Source organism: Magnolia sinica, chromosome 3, assembly GCF_029962835.1.
Source record: "Magnolia sinica isolate HGM2019 chromosome 3, MsV1, whole genome shotgun sequence".
NCBI classification, from domain to species: domain Eukaryota; kingdom Viridiplantae; phylum Streptophyta; class Magnoliopsida; order Magnoliales; family Magnoliaceae; genus Magnolia; species Magnolia sinica.
In genome coordinates, this window is record NC_080575.1 from 108,447,673 (window position 1) to 108,468,875 (window position 21,203).

At 41.4% G+C, this 21,203-nt stretch overlaps 2 protein-coding genes across 3 annotated transcripts; one reads left to right on the forward strand and one right to left on the reverse strand.

Moving 5' to 3' along the window:
* Positions 1 to 145: 145 nt before the first annotated feature.
* LOC131238691 (membrane protein PM19L) lies at positions 146 to 2,968 on the forward strand. Its single transcript, XM_058236307.1, has 3 exons — positions 146 to 395; positions 2,278 to 2,455; positions 2,562 to 2,968. Exons 1-3 carry the CDS (start codon positions 266 to 268, stop codon positions 2,797 to 2,799), a joined length of 546 nt encoding a protein of 181 aa, XP_058092290.1. The 5' UTR covers positions 146 to 265; the 3' UTR covers positions 2,800 to 2,968.
* Positions 2,969 to 7,784: 4,816 nt separating this feature from the next.
* On the reverse strand, positions 7,785 to 11,405 carry LOC131240629 (probable folate-biopterin transporter 8, chloroplastic). Of its 2 annotated transcripts, none has more exons than XM_058238973.1 (2): positions 10,798 to 11,405; positions 7,785 to 9,245 (listed from the first exon to the last, which is right to left on the reverse strand). In XM_058238973.1, exons 1-2 carry the CDS (start codon positions 11,285 to 11,287, stop codon positions 8,140 to 8,142), a joined length of 1,596 nt encoding a protein of 531 aa, XP_058094956.1. In that variant the 5' UTR covers positions 11,288 to 11,405; the 3' UTR covers positions 7,785 to 8,139. The 2 variants fall into 2 exon arrangements, with proteins under 2 accessions (XP_058094956.1, XP_058094957.1); XM_058238974.1 differs by having other exon boundaries at positions 7,785 to 9,234; positions 10,798 to 10,992.
* Between the last annotated feature and the right edge of the window lie 9,798 nt (positions 11,406 to 21,203).

Genomic DNA, 21,203 nt, shown 5'->3' on the forward strand with positions numbered 1-21,203 from the left:
GGAAACGTAAAAGGGAGCCGGACGCGTGCACTACCGCGTGTAAGCGTATGCTTCGGAGCTCCTAACAAGGCCTACCCGAAGTGACGCGTGTCATCTTCCAGGACCTTCTGTTTCCTACATGAGGCATGCATTCTGGTTGGGAAATAAAAGAGGCGAAGGTAGGCGAAGGTAGAAAATAGAGAGAAAAAGGTCCAGTCAATTAACTACGGATATACTAGCATTTTAAAACTCTGTTTGTAGAAGCTCTCGCGTGAGAAGAGAAGGAATGGCACAGACGGTTGGTAGGAATATAGCAGGCCCACTGCTGTTTTTGAACTTGATCATGTATGTAATGGTGGTGGGCCTTGCTAGTTGGAATCTCAACAAGTTCATCAACGGCCAAACTCACTACCCTGGTATACCATTCTAACCACTTTCTTCATTGCCCTGCTTTGTTGGGTCCCACCACTTGCTTAAGCTAAGTATCTGTTTATGCGTCATATGCACCTGTGCACCGGCTGTTGCACTTGAGTCTTTGGTGAAAGGAAGAAAATAGCCATATTTTTTGTTCTCGTGTGTGTGTGTAGACACGCACGTGAACTGGTTCTTTTAGATTACCCTAAAGCCCAAAAGTTAGCCTGTTTTAAGATGCTTGTAGGCCATAGCAAAGCGAGAGGTAATTTCCTTCTTTGATAGGCCACTAAACTTTTAGATTACCCTAGGTTTTTGAGTCATAGAGGTTACTTATCTAGTGGATTGTTTCGATTGCATATACACGTCGAGAAAAGAGTTTTCACATTAGTGCTCACAAGTTCTATGCGGTCGAGCTCATGGGAGCTTCCCATGAGGTCGAGCTTTGTGGGCCCCACCGTGATGCGTGTCAAACATCAACACCGTCAGTCAGATGCACCATTCCATGGTGAGCCTCGGTATTAAAAATCAAGTGACTTTTGTGAGCCACGTCACGTACAAAAGTTGAGAGGGGTTACCCTCCCATTAAAACATTCATGATCATTTGTTGGGCCCACCAAGGGCTGGTTCACAAATCCAGCCCATCCATTATGTGTGTCCCACTTGGATGAGGGGTCGGACCAAGTTTCGCATGCATCCAAATTTTAGATGAGCCCCACCAAATGCTTTTATATGTTTTAGGCATGTCTTCACATGATTTTAGATGGTATGGCCCACCTAAGTTCTGTATACGGCTGATATTTGGGATATCCCATCGAAGGGGACCCATCAAATGCACGGTGTTGATGTTCGACAGGCATCACGGTGGGGCCCACACAGCTCGACCTCATGGGAAGTTCCCATGAGCTCGACCCATAGAATAGATAGATAGATAGATAGATAGATAGAGAGAGAGAGAGGACTGCTCACCTGGGCACATCCGTATATGAGTACCCGTGTGCATCTTTGCAGGTGTCCACGGCAAATAATCTGAACGGTCCATGTAATGTGGCATCCCTTGAAACCCTACCAGCCTAATTTTTAACCTGATCTAAAACTCTTCTAGCAAAGAGATGCAGATCAAGGGAGGAAACTCTCCTTTGGCCATGGCCCACGGCCCACCAGGGTTGTATTGGGCTGAAAGTTGGGCTAGTGAGGTTTCAAGGGGTACTGCATCACGTGGACTGTTCCGATTCTATGCTCATGACGTGTGTGCACGCCACGTAAGGTGGTGCGCAGGTGAGCAGACTGTTCAGATTCTATGCCCATGACGTGTGTGCACCCCACGTAAGGTGGTGCGCAGGTGAGCAAGCCCGCACGCGGTGAGCCTCATGGTACCATTTCCGTGTGTGTGTGTTGTATGTATATTTCAAAGGCTTAGTCCAATAGTCACGCTGATCATCTGAAAGGATTGAAAGGATTATCGTAGCCATTGATTTGGATTGCATACACACAGATTTATCAAAAAAGTGCTCACGAGTTCCCCTAACAATCCAGGTGATATATATATATATATATATATATATAGTCCAATAGTCATGCTGAAAGGATGATCGTGGCCATTGATTTGGCGAGTTAAATACGCGAGCGTAGAAAATTTTCTTCTTAATGGGCCACACTCCACTTAGACATGGTGTAGATCAGAATATGTTGGATGCAAGTTTATACCATGGACCATATGAGGTAGCACCTGAGAACGAACTGAAAGGTCCCAATCGATCGTCTGACCATGGCTACATGTTGGTTCCACACGTAAGTGTTCCTAAGACGTAACACATGTAAAACGAAATACAAGGGCCATATGAGGGCCATATGACTTCTTTTCTTATATGTATTGTATTTCTTCAGGTGTTGCAGGCAATGGTGCGACCACTTATTTCCTGATATTTGCAATCTTGGCGGGCGTTATCGGCATCGCATCGAAATTCGCGGGTGCTAACCACATCCGGGCATGGAGGAACGATAGCCTCGCTGCCGCGGCCTCATCAGCCCTTGTTGCATGGGCTGTAACAGCCTTGGCATTTGGGTACGTATGACAATCTTATATCTTTGCAAAACGAACAGTGTTTAATTCACTGGTCATTACATTTCAACGGCTGTTAATGTTTGTTGGTATGCTTGTGGTGGAGCAGATTGGCGTGCAAGGAGATAGGCATAGGTGGGTACAGAGGGTGGAGGCTGAGAGTGTTAGAAGCCTTCGTAATCATACTAAACTTCACCCAGCTGCTTTACGTACTGCTGCTTCATGCAGGGATTTTCAGCAGCAAGTACGGGCCAGGTTACCGTGACACGGACTATGGGGTTGGAAGCGCAGCTGGTGTGGACCCAGCCCAAAAGGGTGGTGCTGGTTTAGGTGGTACTAGGGTTTGAACCGTTAGTAGCACCTTTGACGAACTCATGATATTTGTTTTGTTTTGTATTTGTAGGTTGGTTTTGTGATGTAGAGGTTCAGTACATAATCTAGCACTTGTGTTGAACTCGTTGTAACAGTTGTTTTCTTCTTCTTCTTTTATTTGATTTGCTAGTGTTTATTTTGTAATCTGTAAAATGGGGGTTCTTGATACTCGTCCTAGCATTAGTACTACATGTGGTGAATTCCTCTTTGGAGCCCAGTGGAAATGGGCCTGGTTAGGGCATGGGAAGATGTGTTGGCCTTGGATTTCACCTTCAGGGCCGGGTGACTCGGGGCTGGATCGACCCACATAGCGTTTTGGACGATCAAAACGATTTTAATGGTGGGACTTTTAACATCTGGTTTGTTTTTTCATGGTATGTTGAATCGGCCTGATTCTTTGGGGCCACCGTGTTTGGCAGACCTGATGAACGAGTGGATCTCGTCGACGTTAGCCGGTTGTTTCCACAAAAGGAATGCAGACGTCTCGGTTGAGCTATGCTTCTTGAGCGGAGCCCATCCCAGCCTGGTTCTTGTTTGTGGGGATGCTTCTCAATGTTGCACTTGGGAATTTACAACATGTTACACCACATGTTGCACATGAATGGCACATGAAAACTATTGGGAAATTTCCAAAATCATGTGAAGCGCGCTATGCGCATCTACAACTTCACTGTCCACAGCCATGTCACTCCCAAGCTCTCTTTTAATTTTTTCTAATCTAATCTCAAAAAAGTTTATAAACCACAATAAAATAAAAAATAAAAATAAAAGGATCTCATTTTTATAAAACCTTAAAAATATTTCATTCTTCCAAGATACAGTAAGACTGTTTGATCTTTCTTGTAGCAATATTTACGAATGAACCACCTTAAGAACTCAACTAACAAAGTCATTGTCTGTGAGTACTCGGTGTGTTATGAACTTGGCTTATGGTTAAAAAGAAAAGAGCCTTTGTTTTATTATAGAGGAGATCGATTGATTTTCTGATGATCTGAACCCTGGATTTAGAAAGGTCCAATCCGATTTATGTAAATGGAGGGAATAAATCATTGCACCTGAAGTCATCAAAAATTAAAATGTCATAAAAATATTTATGACAATTGCCTCATTAATCCATACGTCTCAGATAGTCAGATAAAATATCTCACTGTTTGAAGTAGTGAATGATTATCTATTATTGGACCATTGGCATTAATCAGTATCATTTTCTTGCAACGGACGAATCTGACGATGTTTGGAAAACTTATATAAGTGTGTCTTCTCACCTCTCGTACCAATGATGCCACTAATGATGCACGTGCAAAAACACACCATCCCAAGCTCTCTTTTCCTATTTTTCAAGATCTTAAGAATATATATAAACTACATAAAGATTCCATCTTTAAACGATATGAGATAAAAGTAAAATTCAATTTTCAAAATTAATTTTTGGTGAAATTTTCATTTTCAAAATTTAAGCCTATTTATTTGAGTTAATTACGATGAGAGATATTCTCAACAAAAATACACGTGTAGCGCACAAGTAGTATTGATAATGTAGGGTAGTGAAAGTGGGCCAGTTACGCCACAGATCCATGATATCTGCAAACATAATACGCGTGGGGTGCATGGGCGACGCGAGGCATGTGCTACTCATTACATGTGAGTTCAGCGGCACATGCGTCAGCACAAATGGCTGACTGAGGCACACGTGGCGAATGTTACATGCAATTAAAAAGTACGTAAAATGAGGTATCAAAATGGATGGATGGTGTGGATGTAAGGCACATACATCACAGTGAGCCCACGGTTAGGGATCCCACCCAAACCGCGTCTGGATTTCGGACGTGAATTGCCAACCCCCCGCAGGTAAGCTACCGTGGTCTGAAGCTATGTGGCCCACAGAGATTTGCGTGATAAATTCACTCCGTCTATAAAATATTAAACGTCACAGTAGGGTAGGAATCCAAGAAGCTGGTATATCCATAACTCAAGTGGGCAACACCACAAAAAACAGAGAGCGGAAACGTCCGCCGTTGAAAATTTCATGGAGCCGACCCTGATTTTTACGTGGACGATGGATGAGCTGTACAACCAGCTTCGTGCATCGAACCTGCACTGACTGCTGATGCGTGGCAGCGTTTCATAATTTTGTATCCAAGTAGGCCATCAGATCAGGTTGGCAAGTGGAATAGACGCAATACATGTGAGATTTATCAGATCAGGTATCCACTAGTGGAAGGCCCACCTGATGAACGGATTGGGGGTGATTCGTCCAACCACATCAGCTTTGGACTAGAATTCTTGGCCCATCTAATAGATGAGCTTGGCCCACCAAAGTAGAATGAACAAGGCTAGTTGAGTCCTCTCTATTATGAATAGATGTGCTTAGAAAGGTGTAATTCAAGATTACAAATCCAGAATGGCCCACTTATAAACCCCAACGGTTGGACAGTTCCAAGGACCTTATCACATTCACGGACTGTTAATCAAACCTGTTAATCAAGTCTCACTACCGAAGATGAAGTGAAGATTTAAAAATAGCTGGGTCCAATGCTCAGGTGGGCCACGCCCACATGAACTTAGAGGTTTTCAGGGGCATTTATACATTGTTCCCATTTGTCTAGCCCACTGGAGTTTCTTAACATGCTGATCTTTCATGTTCAGTTGAAATAAGGGTTCTCATCTGATGGACGGGGTCAATTTACATAGAAAACATTGTGGGCCCCACCTAATTTAAACAGCCAGTCCTGGAAGTATAATTAAGGGGATATTCGGACGTTATCCCTTATTAATATCTAATTAGGACCTGTTCCTACATTTAGAATTTGCATGCATGGAATGTGATTGAAGATCAGTCGTTTAATTTTCTTGGATCTCCCATGCCCAGATATTCAACGGTGTTAAACCTAGGGCATACTAAATATCTGTGCGCAGGATCCTTCTATAGAATATTGAGGCATGTGTACAGTGATCAAAGCCTTGGGATGATTTAGGCCACTCCCCAAAGTTTGTAGAATTCAAATGATCATAGCCATTCATTATATGGGCCGATCCACTCATTAAGTGGGCCATAACCTGACACTAACATCCGACCCATGAAAAGTCAGTCACATGGAATGGACAGTCCAGATGGATGATGTGACCATCTCCTCCAAGTCCAAAAGCTCCGATTACATTAACAGCAATGTGGCACCCCCTTGTACATGTACGATCCGTCATCAAGAGATCCAGCCCGTTGATCCTAACCCCACAATGGACAAATGATGTTTGGAATTTAAAAAAAAAAAATACAAAAACAAAAAGATCCGAAATCAAACAATTGCAACCGGTCTTACGAGTAGAACACGAACGGTCCTAAATAAATGCACGGGATCACGCCATCTGTGCTGTAAATAGGACTGATGATCTGGGCCATGCTAGGCCTGACATGGATTCAGGCATTTGCTTGGCTAGACATGAACATGGGTGGATGGTTTTCTGACGTGGCAACTTGGACCGACTAGCCCAGTCCTGGGTTGGTGAGTGACTCGTCCGAGTCAAGGATATTAGGGAGGGTGACTCCGTGATACTGAACCGGATCAGACTCGACCGAGTCTGAGTTGACTTAGCCGGACCCATTTGTAGCTAGGTTTATCCCCATAAAAATAAAGTATACCTATCTTTACCATTCTTTGTGGGAGATAAACACAAGAGCGTGCATAAGGCCGTTTGCCAGGAAAACGGAAGTGGCGGTATTTATGATTTATTAGCCATTCATCAAGTGGGTTGATCACACCATGGACTAATAATCGTGCGATTCCAATCCATCAGTAATTTGCAATTTGAAACAGATGTTTGATAGTGCCATTTGTGAGGAGACGGTCCACTCAGGTTCCTGACTCAACTCAATTACTAGTCTTTGTCAGCCAAACGTTTGTAGAGTTACAAAAGATTCCCTTTTAATGAATGCGGAAAAGACCCATATCAATAATTATAATTTCACATATGGACAAATCTTCAATATCTTCTTCATTCGCAATGAAATATTTTCTTGGCTTACTCCAAAAAAGTCTTGTTTTTTTTGGAAGATCTTTCTCATTGTCTATTTACTGCATAGTTCTACTCTGCAAGTAGTCGGAATCACGAATCATTCTTTAATATGCGTTGTTCCAATACTTCTATGTCAGCATTAGTTATTTGTTCTAATTTGATATAAATTCATATTTTTTGGGAACTGGTTAGAATGTGATCGAATCTATTAATATAAGTTTTGGTTTAGTTTTAGGTCTCTTTGATAGAAAGCTACAGTGGATTGGCTTCACCTTGTAAAATACCTAAATGCCCTTTATTTTATTTTAAAACCCTTCCAATGTCTTTTAATTATTCATAGTTTAGCTATCAAAAATTTATTTGTCATACAAAACTTTGCCCCTGCCTTCTAGTTCTAAATGAAGTTTCCATGCAACTGGCGAGGTGTGTCGTGTAGGAACGCTGTCCAGAAAAGGGCTGAGCCTGCCCAAACACAGGTCGTTTGTGACCTGGGTTTTAAAATCCAGACCAAAACTGGCCAGAAACCCAGTTAAACCAAGGTGGACAACCATTTTCTTAACAAAAATGCAGTGCCATACATGAGGGTTGGACCCAAAAACCCCAACCTGGAAAACAAACAAACAAACACAAGTGCCAAAACCATTTTGTTTTTTAAATCCTTGTTTGTTTGAGTTTAACTAGACTCTCAGGTTAATATTCCAAATTCATATCAACTATTAAGAACCTCACTAATACACCAAAAGCCCTAGGACTGATGGAACGCATTAATTTAGGCTATTAAACCCTTGGGATCGTAATATCGACATTGAAAGAGATTCTACTTGGGCTATTAAACCCTAGAGATTCTACTTAGGCTATTAAACCCTTAGGATCGTAATATCAACATTGAAAGAGATTCTACTAACCAAAGATAATGATGCAAATTGAAAATGAAATCCAAAGACGGGGAGAATCAAACTATCTTTTGAATCGTTGAGATGGCCGATATGAATATATACATACTCAAAACCATTGGTGGAAGTGTTCTGATACAACAAATTGAATTACATCTTCCCATCAATCATGGGAATCTTTACAGGAATTCATCAATAGCAGGCAGATGAATAGTCGAGAGAATCACATTCCGAAGCCCGATCTGCATTGAAACCAAGAGAGTGAGTTCCTGTTTGGAGTAGTTCAAATGCCCATCGGGAACAGACAGGACTTGAATAGCCTTCGGCACACCACCGCTTCCAGCTTCCATGCATCCATTTCATTCTCCATGCAGGGCTTATACTGAAATGAACAAGAGCAGCGTTTTCAATTCACTTCTCTTCATTGCCAGCAGGCAAAAGCACCATTCTTCTCCTCCTTTGACTTTTCTTCCTTCCTTTCCTTACTGTTTGTGAAATGGGTATCTGAGAAATCCATCCCAAAGGTACCAAAGCTGCTACAAACTGCAATAGAATCCCGACAGACAAGTTCGAATAGTCCTCAGATGATATGCCGATCAGATATGCCACCCCAACACCTAAAAACCCACTGAATATTGAAGATAAACACAGAGCTGAAGCTAAGAATGCAATGAGTGATCCTTCGCACCCCCGTGGGCATACATTCGCAAACAGCACCAAGAAGGGCAAGATCTTAAATTGAGCGACCGCTTCTGCTAAAGCCGACACGCATAGGACATAAGCCTCGTTAGAAATTCCAAGTCTGAGATTGATCTGTTTTACCAAGAAGAGATCTGCCAGAATAGAGATAGCATACGTGATCTGGACACCACAAATCAGTTTCCGCATGGGAATCCTTTTCAAGGTTCGATTGTAAAAGACGGTTGCAGATAAAACCATCAATTGTCCAATCACTTTAGATAGCCCAATGATCGAAGGCTTGAGCTTTAGGCACTGCATTTGGTAACAGTATGTGGTTCCTGATAGCATTGGAACAACCGCAATGGAGGCTATAACCCAAGAAAGAGGACGGAAAATGTGGTCTTCATTGACGGCTGTGATCAGGTTGGAGAACTGTTTGCTTAGGTTTTCCGATATGGATTTCTGCACGAGATGATGAGATGGGCGTCGGGGTGCATCAATCATGTTCTCTCTTGTAGTTAAGGAAGCCGCAAGTTGGAATGAAAGTAGGAGAGAAAACACAAGAAACAATATTTTGGGTTGTTGGGTTTTCTGTAAGAAGAGTCCTCCAGACAAGTTGCCTAAGATCCCACCTGCTGCTAGTGCCATGAATGCATAGGATTGGAGCTCGCCCACTTTGTGTTTTTTACCAAATTCAGCTATGAGAGCGTCACTTGCAACTTCTGTGAAGGATGCGCCGAGGTTGCTCAGCAAAATGCATGCCATTTGAGTCGGAAGAGTTACACCCGTGATTGGAATCAAAGCCAGTGTCCCCCATGACAGAACCTGCAAAAGTACTGCAGATATCGATCAAAATTAGCTCAACAAGCCTCTTTGGACTTCAACCATCTTGAAGTTTTAAGCCCTTCAAAGACCCAGAATCATAGATTTCATTCGCATAATTCAGCATTAGTTTTACTAGTAGCCCATTGAGAAGTTGCAAGATACGGACACTTCATGGATGCCATTCAATCAGCCCAACAGAGCACTTTTAGAGGATGATTAGAAACAATCGGAGATTGTTCAAAATTCTCCCATAGAAGATGATTCATCAGCTCATCATAAAAGGGAATTATTTGATAATGTGGCAGCATAAGACACTTGATACACATGCACATAGAAATCGCACACGTTCTGTGGATGAGCTCAAACTAAACAAACTAAATTTTGGAACCCATTGTCAATAATTCAGTCCCAAAATCAAAGGAGTTGAACAACCCTAACATCTGATTGATGGACACTTGTTTCTTGAAATAGGATCTATGCTAATAATCCAATAAATGTCTGCCAATCTAATAGTCAGATAAATAATCTTGATTTTTCATTCATAATACATCTAATTTGGATAGTTCAATTTGATTAATTCTTTGCCATGTGTGTAATTTCCAAGAATTTTCAGCATGCCTGCATATCATTTGTCACACTACCAGAGTAAAGTTCTCTCAAACAAAATAAGAAAGAAATGTTTTTTTTTTTCTCAAACTAATCAAGAAAGAAATGCTAATTGAAAAGGGAAAAAAAAAAACATGATTGGATTAGAAAGAAGTGTTTTTTTCTCAAACTAATCAAGAAAGAAATGTTAATTAAAAAGGGGGGGAAAACATGATTGGATTAGTAAGATTCCTTTTCCAATAATAGCTGATCTTCTTAATATACATTAAGAATAGAAACCTGTTAACAAACATCCACAAATTCAGTAATTGACGATAAAAACCCAAAAAAGGCAACGATTGTCCAAATGGAACTACAGATTAAAACCCATCAATAAAAACCTTTTTTTTAAAATGTGGAGACAGGAATTAAAATTATAAAAAAAAAAAAAAAATCACCACGAATTTTATAAATATTACAAATAAGAAGACCACCATTATTATTCAAGATGGTAAGAAACCTAAACATATCAAAAACAACAAACAGAAGTCCAAGTGACAATTCAACACTAACACAAACCAGAGAGGTATATTTCAGTAAATTCACACACAACCCAATCAATAAAACACACATACAAACAAATCCAAATTCAATGAGATAGTGACCTAACTCATTGGGAAATAACATTGACCCAGATATGATTTCCATTCAAACACAACCCTTTCACATTCTATACAGATAAAGAAACATCAGAAGCAAACAAAGAACATAAAATCAACGCCATCATGGCCTTGTCCCAGCTATCTGGGTCAGATATCATATAAGAAATAAGGATTTTCATGATTGCTCGGCAAAAGTTCAATGACTGGCTGGCAACCGACATCCCTATCCTACCTGAGCTTGGATGTCATGTAGCTGGAGGAATTTCCAAAAATAATTCCCAAAATAAAAAAAATAATAATGAAAAAGACAACCAACCTCCAAAGGATATGTAAGGGAGTCTATGAGCAGCTCCAATGTAAATGGCATCAGACAGGACACCAAACAGAGGCTTAGCTACCATGGGCAGATTAGCAGTGTACTGCACCAGCTGCAGTGTGGAAGGGTGGAGGTTAAGACCTTGGGCCATGTGGAAGTTGAGAGCCAGCCAAGGGAAGCATCTGAACCCTTGGATCCAATACCCAAAACCACACAAGACCAACACCTTTGAATTACCCAGATGGAGAAAATGGCTGTTGTTGGTGGAGGGAATAGGAGGAGAGGTTTTGGAGGTGGGAATTGGGTCTAAGAGAGGTTTTATGAGATGGGTGTTTGATTTTATGGAATTGTAGGTGTTGGGGGATGAGATTTTTGGGTTTTGGTGGGAATTGGAGATGGAAGAGAGGAAAAGAGATGGCGGTGGTCTTGGTGTGATTGGAAAGATGGGGCGCTTCGGTTTTAGAGCGGGCTTTGTTATGGAGATAATCATGGTTAGTGTTTGATTAAGGGTTGAGATTATATTGGATTAGGGAGGAAGAGGAGGGTGAGAGACTAGCTTGGAATGTCAAATGCAGAGAAAGAGAGAGAGAGAGTGTGTGGAGCTTTTTAAACTATAAATTCCGATGTACCAACGTGTGTGAGAAGGAGAGAGGGCATTCCCATTCCAGGGAGGACGCGGAGTTCCTGCCAAAGCAATTCGCAGGGAATTCTGGCGCAGGGATGCTGGGCGGGGTCCACCATGATGTTTTTGAGAAATCCACCCCGTCCATACGTTTTTCGAGATCATTTTAGGAATTCCTACCAAAATATACGTGTATCAAAAACTCAAGTGGACCACAAGAGAGGAAACAGTGGGGATTCAATGAGAACCGTTGAAACATTCGTATGGCCATGAAAAGTTTTGTATAAGTCTTAACTTTTTTGTTTTTTCAGTTCATCCCAGCGTTAATGACCTTATTAACGGTTTGGATGGCGTATAAACATCAACGTGGAGTCCAGGAAGGTTTCAACGTTGGGCATTTCTTTCCCCAAATTTCCCTCTTGTGTGGCCCATTTGAGTTTTGGATACACCTCATTTTTGGTTGAATCACCTAAAATGAGCTCGCAAAACCGATGGTCGGACGGGGTAGATTTCTCACAAATATCACGGTTGGCACCACCTAGCATCCCTTTGCAGGAACTTCCTTCCAAAGGCTGATTTGGCGTCCAGGGTTTCAGTGATCTAGATCGTTGATCTGTTGGCCTGATTTGGTGGTTAAGATCTTAGGGGAGATATTGAAGGTACAGCTGGGCCCCATGGAATCCACTGAAAAGCAAGTGGTGTTTATGATTCATTGATCCAGACCATTGGCCTGTTGGATGGCACGTAGGTGGACCATGCCTCAAAGGTCTTCCAGATTGGAAGATGTTAGCCGGCCATGTTGGGCTTTTTTCAGTTCAGCTGGCCATTGCTGTATTTTTTTGACCGTTTATTTTCAGGCCACAAAATGAAAGCTTAGGATCGTCCCATTGAAATTATTTTTAGCACACCCTCCATCCATGATGGGGCCCAACAGACCAATGGTCTGGATCACTGAACTATGCTCTCCACTTGCATAAAATGAAACTTGCCTGTATATATAAATATGAGAACGGAAATGAGAGTGTTTGCCTGTTTGGTATTCCCAAGAGAGGAGAGAGCACTCCACAGGACACTCTTTGGCTGGATACGGTGACTTGGAAATGTTAAAAATATCTGTTTCTCTCTCTTGTTTGCTAATGAGTTTACTTTGTGGAGCCCACCAGAGTACCGATCAACCTAATTTTTAGGCACGATTGAGAACAGGGGGGTTTTATATGATGGACGGAGTGGATTGGCCCAACATTATGGTAGGTCCCCAAACAAGTACAAACATCACAGATTAACCGTCCTCCGAGAAATCATGGATGATCATCTTTTGGAAATCGGACTGCGTACTTACTCCGTATGCTTTTATCGTACTGAGTAAACTCAGTAGGGCCCACTTTGAATGTATGTGATTTATCCACGCCGTCTATCCGTTTTTCCAGATGATTTTATCGGTTGATCCGAAAATTAAAGCATATCAAAAGCTCAAGTGGACCAATGCAGAGGAAATAGTGGGAATAATGATTTCGACCGTTCAAACCTTTCTAGGGCTCACTGTAACGTTTATTTGTCGTCCAACCTGTTCATAGAGTAAAAAAGACATGGATGAAGGGGAAAAAAAAAAAGGAAAAAAGTTAAGCTTATCAAAAACTTATGTTGCCCCCAAAAGAATTTTTCAACGGTAGATGTTCAATTCACACTATTTCCTTTGGTGTGGTCCACTTAACCTTTGGATATGCTTCATTTTTGTAGTAAATAACTAAAATTATCTGATAAAGCGGATAGACAGAATGGATAAAACAAATAAATCATATTGTATCCTATAGAGCTCACTTAGTATGCTTAGTGTACTGAGTTACTGGTACGCAATCCGCTTCCCATCTTTTGTGAGGGAGACTTTTCCTTTTCTTTTGGACGCGGATTGGGTGGATCTCGGGAACCATAGTCTCGGTGGATCCATAACTGTGGGGCCTACTGTGATGTATGTGTTTTATATCAAAGCTGTTCATCCGTTTTTACAGTTCATTTTAGGACTTGAAGCTAAAAATAAAGAAGGTCGAACTATGAGGTGGCCCACACTACAGGAAACATGTGGTGATTAAACGTTCACGATTAAAAACTTCATAATGCCTTCTATATTGTTTATTTGACATCCAACCCGTTGGTAAGATCACACAGACATGGATGAAAGGAAAGAAAAAATATCAGAGTTTGATCCAAAAAATTTATGGCACAAAGAAGTTTTTAATTGTAGGCGTTCAATCAAAACTGTTTCTTGTGGTGTGGTTCACCTGAGATGCAGATTTGTTTCAATTTTGGGATCATGCTCTCAAATGAGTTGGAAAAACGGATGGACGGCGTGGATGTAAAACACAAGTATCACGTTGGGCATCACAGTCACGGACCCACGGAACGTGGGTCATTTGATTTTGTAGAGTACCATGTACGTCCTCTAACCGATACACGCAAGGGAGCGGATTGCCTGAGGCCCCGGCACGGTGCCCGGGGCTTTGTGGGGTCCACAGATATGTATGTGACAAATCCACTCCGTCCATCTGTTTTTAAAGGCCACAATAGTGCGAGATTCTTAATAAAAAGGAAGATATAAAACTCAAGTGGGCCACACCAACAAAACATTGGTAATAGAAACGTTCACAGTCGAAACCTTCCAGTAGGTACCATGATATTTATCTGCCATCTAAACCCTTCGTAGAATTATTACCAATAAGATAAACAATAGGAAATTGTTGTATTAGATATCTTAAATCTAATCCGATACAGAGTCTATCAATGTCATCGACTGATTGTTCAATGTCACCTTCGATGACATCGAATGGTGATAGATTCATTGAATGTTTTCGGGATTTCTTTTGTTGGTCGCTAGATATATTGGTGTCAATTTTCAATGACATCGAAGGTGGGTCGAGTAATTAAAAATTTCCGCAAAATCCATGTTTAGTCGCTGGACTCTTTTAGTGTTTCTTCAATGACATGGAAGGTTTACGCAAATTCTGCAAATTTTGTTTCCTATTCCAGTTCCACTTGTTTCTAAGTCTATAAATAAGGGTGGATACAGGACTAGGAAGTATTCTAAGGGAATTTCTAAGGCATTCTAGGGTTTCTAAAAGGGTTTTAGGGTTTAAGGGGTGGAGAAAAGAAGAGGTTTGAGGATTGCTCAAGTCGGGTAAGTCCTCTATCTTTGTAATTTGTGCTTTCATAGTGGAATAATTTTCTGTCATTTTGTATCGTGGTTTTTTCCAGCAAGGGTTTTTCACGTTAAATATCTATATTTCTTATGATTGCTTGGTGCTCTTGGATTGCTATTTTAGATTTATATCCGTGTGATTCCACAGACCAAATCCCAATAAGTGGTATCAAAGCAATCGTTAGGGCACAGATCTGAATCTGTAGGATTAGCATCAATGAGAAACGCTAAGTTTGATATTAAGAAGTACTCAGGCAAAAATAATTTTGAACTATGGAAGATTAAAATTATTAGTTTATTAACTAAGCAAGGCGAAGCTAAGGCTCTTAAGGAGTAGAAAACAACTATGAAAGATAAAGAATGAGTGACTCTTGATAGTAATACTTTAGCCTCCATCCATTTGTGTCTCACAGTTGAGGTTTTCTACAATATCATAAGGCAAAAAACTGCGGCTAAGTTATGGGCGACGTTAGAGGATGTTAATGCGAACAAATTATCTGAAAATCACCTACACTTGAAGCTACAGTGGTATAATTTCAGGATAGTAGATGGTGGAGATCTGGAGGTCCACATCAGCAACTTTAATAAATTGGTGTGCAAATTACTGGATATACAGAAAGTAATCAAAGATAAGGAACAAGCATGTATGTTGTTGAATTCTCTTATAGCATCGTATGGGTCATTCAAGGACACGATATGCGCCACAAATAAAATCCTAAGTGTTAACACCGTTATCTCAGCCTTTCAAGGAAAGACTATGAGAAAGCTTAAAGGCAACATGGATGCATCTTCCGATGCACTAATTACGAGGGGCAGGAATTTTGAACAAAGTATAGGATCTTTAAGCTCTAAATCCAAATCTAAAGGCAAGGGCAAATGTAAGTTAAAGTGCTAGAACTGTAGGATGGAAGGACACATAAAGAATAATTGTGTATATCATAAATCTAAGAGAGAAGAATCTAACGCTTCATACAGGGAGACCAATGCTGCCATATCAGATGGAACGAGTGGATGTGATGGTGATGTCTTGACTGTGTCTACAATCAGTCGCCTATACAATGATTGTGGGGGGGAGTGGATTCTAAACACAGGGGCATCCTTTCACATGACTCCTCATCGGAGTTGGTTCACCAGCTACAGGGACTGCAATGGTAGATAGGTGTTTATGGACAATGACAGTGCATGCAATGTTGTAGCCGTTGGTACAGTGCACATCAAGATGTTTGATGGGGTGGAGCGTACCTTGACTGATGTCAGGTACGTTCCTGATTTGAATAAGAATTTGATTTCTCTTAGTGTACTTGAGGCAAAAGGATGCAAGCTCACGAGTATTGATGGTGCCTTTAAATTATCTATGGGGGTATATGTTATCATAAAAGCGCAATGACTCGGTAATCTTTACAGGTTGATAGGGAGCACTTCAACAAGTGGAGCTGCAGTGGCTGTAGTAGATTAAACCTCTGCACGTGTGTGGCATGCTGGGCATAGCCACATGACCTGGCGGGGTATGAAGGCTGAGACGCACGGACGGAGATACAGAACAAGTGGAGCAGCCACCTGTGAAAAAAATCACACAGTATAATTGCAGGATATCGGCGAGGTACATGAACGACTCTTATATCGCATATACTCTCGTTATAGACGAGGAGGATCCGTCTACTTTTCAGATGGCTCAAGGTGAGTCTAATGCTGAGAAGTGGAAAGTGACTATGAACAATGTGATGGACTCGTTGTATCAAATCGACACATGGGAGCTGGTGGAGCTTCCAGTGGGCCGGAAAGTGGTTGGATGCAGGTGGATCTTCAATGGGATACAACATAAATACAGAGCGGGGCTGGTAGCATAGGGTTCTGCTCAAAGAGAATGGATCGACTTCTCAGATATATTCGCGCCGACGGTATGACAGGTGTCTATAAGATTCGTATCGACACTGGTTGGCCAATGCGATCTCGAGCTGAAAAGGATGGATGTGGAGTCTGCATTTCTGTACAGGAAATTGAAAGAGCAAATCTACATAAAGCAACCAGAGCGGTTCGATGTTTAAAGGGGCTGAAAAAAAAGTTTACAGGAAGTCATGATACGACCTGTCGCTTAGGCAGTGAAATAAAATTTGATTCCTTCATTATGAGTAAGGAATTATATGTTGATGACATATAGATCGCCCATGATGTCATGTCTGAAATCAACGTACTAAGGACACGATTAAGTGGGACATTCGAGATGAAGGATTGAGGGGCTGCAAAGATAGTTCTCGACAGTGATATTCATAGAGACTGGAAAGAGGAGTAGGCTTTGGTTATCTCAGACAAAATACCTTGAGTAGGTATTGATCAAGTATACGATGGATTAGGCAAAGCCGGTGAGCGTTCCTTACGCGGCTCACTTCAAGTTTTCTTCAAAACATGTTCCAAAATAGATGAGGAAAAGCAGAATATGTCTCATAGGCCTTATTTGAATACGATTGACAGTGCATGTCATGGTCTATATTAGATCGATTATTTCATAGGCTATAGGTATTGTGAGCAAATATCACGGCTAGCAACATGGGATGACGATATGGTTACTTCGATACATACGAGGTAAAGAAAACTACGTCTTATTTTTGGAAAAGACAGGAGTAAAGATATTAGGGCATATGGGTTCAAATTCGGCAGACATGCTCACCAAGATCGTTCCTTCAGATAAGTTCAAGTTCTGTACAAATTCTCTGGATTTGGCCATGGCGTAAAAGAAGGATGGAGTGTGCACGAGAAACATTAACCGAAAGCTATGATGAGATGCAGAGATAAGAGGGGAGGTCAAGAAGCCACACGGGTGAAGATTGATGACATGATGGAGATTGTTGTATTAGATGTCTTAAATCTAGTATAATACAGAGTCTATAGATGCCATTGACTGACTATTCGATGTCACCTTCGATGACATCGAATAACGACCGATTCATCAAATGTTTTGGGAATTTCTTCTGTTGGTCGCTAACATATTGGTGTCAATTTTCGATGACATCGAAGTCGAGTCGAGTAATCGAGAATTTTCACAAAATCCATGTTTACTCGCTGAACTCTTTTAGCGTCTCTTCGACGACATCGAAGGTGTTTCGATGACATCAAAGATTCACACAAATTCGTTTGCGGAAAAGTAGATTCTGCGAATTTTGTTTCTTATTCCGGTTACACTTGTTTTTAAGTCTATAAATAGGGGTGTATATGAGACTAGGAAGTATTCTAAGGAAATTTCTAAGGCATTCTAGGGTTTTTAAAAGGATTTTAGGGTTTCAAAAGGTGGAGAAAATGAGAGGTTTAAGGATTGCTTAAGCCAAGTAAGTCCTCTATCTTTGTAATCTATGCTTTCATGATGAAATTTTTTGTCACTTTGTGCTGTAATTTTTTCCCGCAAAGATTTTTCACTTTTAATCTCTATATTTCTTGTGATTGCTTGGTACTCTTGGATTAGATTACTATTCTAGATCCATGTCGGTGTGTGATTCTACATACCAAATCCTAACTAAATATCATCCCAATATAAAAAATCTTTCACTACCAGGCGTTCAATCCCAACTATTTCGTATGGCATGGCTAACATGAGTTTTATGTGTCTGATTTTTAAGAATCCGGTACTACTGTAGTCTCTTAAAACAGATGGGCGAAGTTGAACGGACATCTCTATGGGCTCCACACAGCTCTGCACGGTATATTTCTGTACTCGGGCTCACACGCAATCCGCTGCTTAGACCCAGGTAGATGTAATTGGGTGTTGCCTTGATTATGGGGGCCACGTTGATGTATGTGCTGTATATCAAAACCGTCCATCAGTTTTCTAGCTCATTTGAGGGCATGATCCCGAAAACAAAGCATATCCAAATTTGACCAGTGGACCTGCACGAAAGCTAAAATATAAATATCAGCTTGATCTAAAACTTCCGTGGGCTACAAGATTTTTTTAATGTTGCCCATTCAATTCCAACTGTGTGGGCCACTTGATATTTGGATCTGCTCCATTAGTGGGATCATGCCCTAAAACGTCCTTGAAAACTGACGCACCGCATGGATTCAAAAAACTGATGGACGGCGTGGATATACAATACTACATACATCAGTGTTTATCTTGTTACGGTGGGGAACGGATTGGCGAACTCCCCCTTACACCAGCCAATGGCTGGTGGTCGGTGCTCTGCGGGCCCACCATGATGTATGTGTTTCATCCAAGCCGTCCATCTATTTTTAACCCAATCTGAAATAGACCACATTACAGGAAACCTTGTTGAATGAGCGTCAACCATTAAAAACATTTTGGGGGCCACAAAAGTTTTGGATCGAGATGATTTTTGTTTTTCCCCTTCATCTAAGCCTGTATGACCTAATAGACAGATTGGATGTCAAATAAACAGTACAGTAGGCCTTAGGAGGATTTTAATGATGAATATTCAATCACTATTGTTTTCATGTGGTGTGGTCCAACTGAAATATATACGCCTCTCATTTTTGGAATAACTCCCTAAAATGATCATTAAAAATGGATGAACATAATAGATGAAATACATACATCATGGTGGGCCCACAGAGCCCCGACCACCAGCTACGGGGCTGATGTCAGGGAGAGTAGCCAATCCGTTTCCGTTACGGTGTATGTGTAATCACCTCCCGCATGTATAGGAGCGGTGTTGCAGGCGCATTGCTCCGACACCCTGCTGTCGAAAGCTAAGCGGGGCGTGTCGAGATGTTTGTGAGAAATCCACTCCGTCCATCCGTTTTTCCAGCTCATCTGAAAACAAAATTCTAAAAAGAAGTTGGATCCAAAACTCAAGTGGGTCACACCACGGGAAAAAAAAGAGGGGAGGGAAATGCATCGTTATAACCTTCCTGTGGCCTACCTTAATGTTTATGTGCCATCAAAACCGTTCATAAGGTCATTCCCACTTTGATGAACTAAAAACATAAAAAATTTGTCCTGATACAAAACTTCTGTGCCCCGGAAGCGGATTGGCTGGTGTACCACACAGGAGCTATATACCTGATGTAGGTACGTGTCGTGCGAAGACGAGCCCGGACGCTCCTCGAGCTCCGAGTTGAACTAACGGTTCAAAGGAGATCAAAGTTACATGGGCCCACAGTGATGTATTTATTATATCTACACCGTTCATCTATTTTTAGAGATCATTCTAAAGCATTATCCAAAAAATGAATCATATCCAAAAATCATTTGGACCACACCACAAATAGTAGCAGAGATAATGATTTTCACCGTTAAACAATTCATAGGGGCCACCATAACGTTTATTTTCCATCCAATCTATTCATAAGGCCAAAAAGACCTAAATTAAGAGGGAAAAAACAAATTTCATATTGATATAAAATTTCTGCGACCCTAAAAAGGTTTCAATGGTAGACGTTCAATCCCCCGCTGCTTTTACACTAGCCAATCCGCTTCCCTGTGCCCTTATGAATGTTTCAACAGCAGTCATGGATCTTCTTCATTTTTGGTATCGCGTCCAAACATGAGCTCAAAAAATAGATGAACCGGGTGAATTTCTCACAAATATCACCGTTGGCCCCACCTAGTTTCGGACCTCGGGAACTTCCTGCTGTCTATCCGCGCCCAATCCGGACGGTCCAAATCATGGGCCCGATGAGATTGACCATGCCCAGGAATCATCAATCTCACCACGGAATCGTTGGTGATCAAATGGATGATTAGAAGGAGAATGGCTAGCGTGAGAAATCAGATGGCAAGGAAAGTCCGGTCAGTCTTTAACTTTCGTCCAACGCTCCATCTATAGGGCCCCATGATTTCCATAATATGCACATGAACGCGCGTAGGATTAGCCACCACAATTTGAAATCGGATTGCATACTGAGTTACTCAGTACGCTCTTATTGTACCGAGTAAACTCTGTTGGGCCCACCATGAATGCATGTGGTTTATCCACGCCGTCCATTTGTTTTTCCAGATCATTTTAAGGGTTGTACCCAAAATTGATGCATATGCAAAGCTCAAGCGGACCATACCACACAAAAAAGTAAAAGGATTGATTTCCACTGTTGAAAACTTTCTAAGGGCCCCGGTGATGTTTATTTTTCATCCAACCTGTTCATAAGATCAGACGGACATCGATGAAGGGAAAACACAAATATCAACTTGATATAAGACTTCATTGTCCTTAATAATTTTTCAACGGCAGATGTTCAATTCACACTGTTTCCGGTGGTGTGCTCCACTTGAGGATTGGATACACTCCAACTTTTTTTTATAAAGCCCTAAAATTATCTGTTAAAAGAGATGGAAAGAGCGGATAAAATGCATTAACGACAGTTGGGCCCACCGAGTAAAGCGCACTGAGTTACTCAGTACGCAATCCGCTTCCCCACTATTTAGTAATTCGCAAGAAACGCACAGTTTGTCAGCCCCATTGCAAACACGGGAAGTCAGCGATCGTACCGCCCCCAGTTTCTCGTAAAATGCACGCGAGATGCACGTGATATTATCACCCATCACGCATGGGCAGAAGCTTCTAGAGAAAACCCGACTCGATTTTGTTATTCGTGGAAAACATCTATAAGATCTGGACCGATCATCAGGAAGTCCCTACATTTGGT

Coding starts and splice junctions, on each gene's coding strand:
- LOC131238691 (XM_058236307.1), top strand. CDS start 266: ATGGCACAGACGGTTGGTAGGAATATAGCAGGCCCACTGCTGTTTTTG. Junction 396..2,277: donor CGGCCAAACTCACTACCCTG/GTATACCATTCT, acceptor GTATTTCTTCAG/GTGTTGCAGGCAATGGTGCG. Junction 2,456..2,561: donor GTAACAGCCTTGGCATTTGG/GTACGTATGACA, acceptor GTGGTGGAGCAG/ATTGGCGTGCAAGGAGATAG.
- LOC131240629 (XM_058238973.1), bottom strand. CDS start 11,287: ATGATTATCTCCATAACAAAGCCCGCTCTAAAACCGAAGCGCCCCATC. Junction 9,246..10,797: donor CCCTTACATATCCTTTGGAG/GTTGGTTGTCTT, acceptor CGATATCTGCAG/TACTTTTGCAGGTTCTGTCA.